Below are 4,763 nucleotides of genomic sequence, written 5' to 3' on the forward strand. Positions count from 1 at the left end.
CGCACAGGGCATGATATGACAGAGAAGGCCCACACTTTAGGGTTGCACCACCCAGAGTGCACATCCTGGAAGAAGGCGCGCGGTGTCACACACAAAAGGGAACTGCACTTTTTGGAGGAATTTTGCCTATCATTCACAATTCTTATATAAAAAGAGAACACATGCTTTTCTTTTTTTTAATGTATTTTAACTCGTAAACAAACATTAACTAAAGTCAGTAACAATCGCTGCATATAAAGCGCTCTTATTGAAGAACCTCCAAGCTGTTAAATCACACTGTAAGTATGTATGTAATGTAATAAGACACCTTCATAACAATACGTCATATGTACAATATACACACTGCAAGTATATATATCATGTAGTAACAGACACCTTCATAACAATATGTAATATGTACAATATACACACTGCAAGTATATATATCATGTAGTAACAGACACCTTCATAACAATATGTAATATGTTCAATATACACACTGCAAGTATATATATAATGTAGTAACAGACACCTTCATAACCATATGTAATATGTGCAATATACACACTGCAAGTATATATATCATGTAGTAACAGACACCTTCATAACAATATGTAATATGTACAATATACACACTGCAAGTATATATATCATGTAGTAACAGACACCTTCATAACCATATGTAATATGTACAATATACACACTGCAAGTATATATATCATGTAGTAACAGACACCTTCATAACCATATGTAATATGTACAATATACACACTGCAAGTATATATATCATGTAGTAACAGACACCTTCATAACAATATGTAATATGTACAATATACACACTGCAAGTATATATATCATGTAGTAACAGACACCTTCATAACAATATGTAATATGTACAATATACACACTGCAAGTATATATATCATGTAGTAGCAGACACCCTCATAACAATATATAATAAGTACAATATACACACTGCAGGGGGGACACATTTTTTGGGTGCACATAAATAATATGTATCCACTTCTAAATCATGTTTGATTAATAAAATTAGTCAAAATTCACATGTTTTGTTGTAGATGATGCTACATTTGTACAGAAAATAAATACATTATGTTTTAGTACATCATTTGAGGAAAAGGAGTCAATTACCATAATAACATCCTGTAATTTGATTTTGATATTACAGGGTTTCCCCTTAATGTAATTGAACAGCATTTATTTTACCGCCACACCTGTAAAAACATTTTTTTGTACGCAAAAACAAATTAAAGTAATAAAATATATTGTAAACACCAGAAGAAATCACACATAGTCTGGCGCTATTTTTAACTTTTATTACCAATTTTATGATAACAAACAACACAATTCCAACAAGTTTTACATTCTGTGCAAACACTTTCTTTCGCGAGTCCGCACTTCCCCAGACACACAACAACACTTCCTCATTCTCCGCCGATCACCTTTCAGGCACAGACATGTGTTTGCCAATGTGGGGAAAACTGACATCAAATCCCAACCGCACGATCATAAAACATTAACATTAGTTGGTCGTTACAGTATGAATTGATATATATAACCTATTACTTGTGCACTATTGACGAGTGATGTACCGAAAACTCGACCACCATAAAAAGACTTTGATCACCGAAATCCGTGCTATCGAAACCGGATGTTGACAAAATGAACGCCACTGTCTGGAGATTTGTCAGCATGTCTGTGATTTTGACGTGATTATTTTAATATATTGCAGATATACCCGCAGACAGCCGTCTACTAAATGTGCAAATATTAAGAAGAGAAAGTCCAACTGGAGCAGCCTCTTTAGTCATGGACATGGACAGAAGTCGTCTCTAAACATGAGTACATTATATAATAACACCAAAAGAAGAGGCTAGATTTGTTGCTAGTTGTTTATCATTTTTAAAAAGGACGGCGTGGCGCAGTGGGAGAGTGGCCGTGCGCAACCCGAGGGCCCCTGGTTCAAATCCCACCTAGTACCAACCTCGTCACGTCCGTTGTGTCCTGAGCAAGACACTTCACCCTTGCTCCTGATGGGTGCTGGTTGGCGCCTTGCATGGCAGCTCCCTCCATCAGTGTGTGAATGTGTGTGTGAATGGGTAAATGTGGAAGTAGTGTCAAAGCACTTTGAGTACCTTGAAGGTAGAAAAGCGCTATACAAGTACAACCCATTTATCATTTATTTATTAAAAGTCTGTAAACACAAACAATATCAAAGTACATTGTACAAAAAGCAGCAAGAAGTGAAAATATGGCAAAACAATAAAATATGTTAATACTAATTGATAAGATTTGTTTTAAATGTATGTGTACATCTTTTGAGCCTTTGTTAAGAAAATTGTATCATTGCAAATTACTTGATGATGTCATGTTGACCACGCCCCCACTTTAGGGGAAACCCTGTATTATTCATCTTCTGATGGATTAAAATTTAACACAGATGAAAGCATTTTAAAAGCCAGTCTTAATCCCAACTATTATGATGAGCACTATCACGTCATTTATTCAGAAAATATAACGGAACACAATTAACATTCTTTTCAGAATGTGCTTGTTCTATTTTTGACCAAAACAAGCTGAAGTTGTCTTTATTTTTAAGTTATCATGCCATGATTTTATTAGTCCCTTGGGAATAGATTTTCCTCCATGTGGCTCCTGTGCCAACATGAGTTTGAGGGTGGTGTCTGGTAAAGTTATTGGTGTTCTTTCTTTCTGTCTCGACCAACAGAGGCCGTCCCCAAGAAGAAGCACCAGTCCTGACAAATTCAAGCGTCCGACCCCCCCGCCGTCCCCCAACACACACTCAGGGGCCCTGCAGCCGCAGCTTCCGCCGCCCCCTCCGGCCCAGCCCATGGTCCAGTCCATGTCCTCCCCGGCGGCCATGTCGCATCACGCCGCACATCCTCCTCCCTCCCAGCCTTAACGCCGCACGCACGCACACACACACACCTGTCCTGGCGCACGAGGGCGCCCACCGGATGCCACGACGCAAAAAAAAACGCAGCAGCTTCCATCATTTACAGCTCGGGAAGAAGCGCTCAGAAGCAGCATAAAATGTTAAAAAAAGAGGCGAGAGAGAGAGAGAGAGAAGGGCGGCGGCGAGCGACAGGTTTGACGCCGCACACGCTGGCTAATTGCTCTTAAACGGAACAGACGTACTGAAAATAATTAGTCGGCCAATCGTCTGTTCCGCCCTCCTGTCTTGTACATGTTTTTCTTTGCTTTGGGACTGTAGCTGCTTGGAAAAAAAAATGGTTGTGGCGTTTTTCAGATAGCACAAGCAGCACACGGCGCTACTCCCCTTTCTGCCGGCCACGTTTGAGTCGGCCGCTGGACGCACGGCTGCGGACGCCGGCCACTCCATCGCAGTCACGTCCTCACCGAGCGTCCAGCACGAGAAGTGTCATGGAAGGACCGGCAGGTGTGGCTCACTTGGCAGGTGCTTTTTGTTGTTCAAGGTTCTGCGGATTAATGGAGTGGAGTAAAAAGGATGCACACCGGTACACGGAGGGGTGTGGCCTTGAAGGTGTCTATGTAGTCTGAGGTCTTAGTCATGTACTCTTATCTCTTTCTTTTATCATGGTCATGGGATAATAGCAAGACTTATTATGCTGCGTACACTAAACATACACACTGCTTAGACGTGAGTGGTACTGTCAAACTACCTTTCTATGTATGATTAAAAGGCTCTTGAGATGAAGACGCATCCACATTTCCTCTCCACGCCTTTATGCAGTGCTACCTTTTGATTTTGCAGAATGGAATTTGTTTTGGTAGATCTTTGTGCCTTTTGAAATAAATCCATGACATCAAAACTGCAACTTGTATGTGCTGGGCTTTGGAGGTTCGGCATTTTAAAACCAGGATTTGTGCTCCTGAGTGGGTTCTTTTTAAAAAGCAAATGCACATTTGTTTGTGGAAAAATGTCCCAACAAAACCATCGTGGAAGACGTTGGCACATCCTTTCTTTTTGTGACGCTAACCACTGATCCATATAACAATTATTACTTTATTTACACATGAATGGCTGCTAAGAACGCTTAAACAAAACCTTTCCTAAACACCACTGGATGACTTTTTTTTATCATACAGTTATCAACTTGCAAACTGAATGCCAATAATCTGAAATGGTACTTAAAAGATTTATATTTTTTATGCAACTAATTACTGTATTTCATAAACATCACAAGGTAACGACATGAGTCGGCAAACAATAGTTTTTATTTAACTATTTTACTTTAACGAGAGGATCCTGGCTGTTAAAAATGATCAAATCTTCGTAGTCTTCGTAGAGCAACAACAGATTGAAACAACTAGGTGGCGTCATTGCTCTGCGAGCAGTAATTTTACTTTAGTTTTCATTGTGACCTTGTAAACTCCCGTGACTGTCGAGTATTTTAAATGGCCATCCATCCATCATCTTCCGCTTATCCGAGGTCAGGTCGCGGGGGCAACAGCCTAAGCAGGGAAACCCAGACTTCCCTCTCCCCAGCCACTTCGTCTAGCTCTTCCCGGGGGATCCCGAGGCGTTCCCAGGCCAGCCGGGAGACATAGTCTTCCCAACATGTCCTGGGTCTTCCCCGTGGCCTCCTACCGGTTGGACGTGCCCTAAACACCTCCCTAGGGAGGCGTTCGGGTGGCATCCTGACCAGATGCCCGAACCACCTTCTCCTCTCGATGTGAAGGAGCAGCGGCTTTACTTTGAGTTCCTCCTGGATGGCAGAGCTTCTCACCCTATCTCTAAGGGAGAGACCTGGAAACTC

The 4,763-nt window shown here is 41.2% G+C and overlaps 1 protein-coding gene across 1 annotated transcript in view; it reads left to right on the forward strand.

The window, feature by feature from the left end:
* LOC133559702 (coiled-coil domain-containing protein 6-like) overlaps positions 1–3,815 on the forward strand; it is a 30,813-nt gene extending 26,998 nt beyond the window's left edge. The window contains exon 9 of the mRNA XM_061911727.1: positions 2,729–3,815. Coding sequence (XP_061767711.1) covers positions 2,729–2,923 — 195 coding nt within the window. The 3' untranslated portion in view covers positions 2,924–3,815. The remainder of the gene's footprint in view (positions 1–2,728) is intronic.
* The last annotated feature ends 948 nt before the right edge of the window (positions 3,816–4,763 follow it).

The sequence above is a fragment of the Nerophis ophidion genome, linkage group LG09, assembly GCF_033978795.1.
Source record: "Nerophis ophidion isolate RoL-2023_Sa linkage group LG09, RoL_Noph_v1.0, whole genome shotgun sequence".
Lineage (NCBI taxonomy): Eukaryota > Metazoa > Chordata > Actinopteri > Syngnathiformes > Syngnathidae > Nerophis > Nerophis ophidion.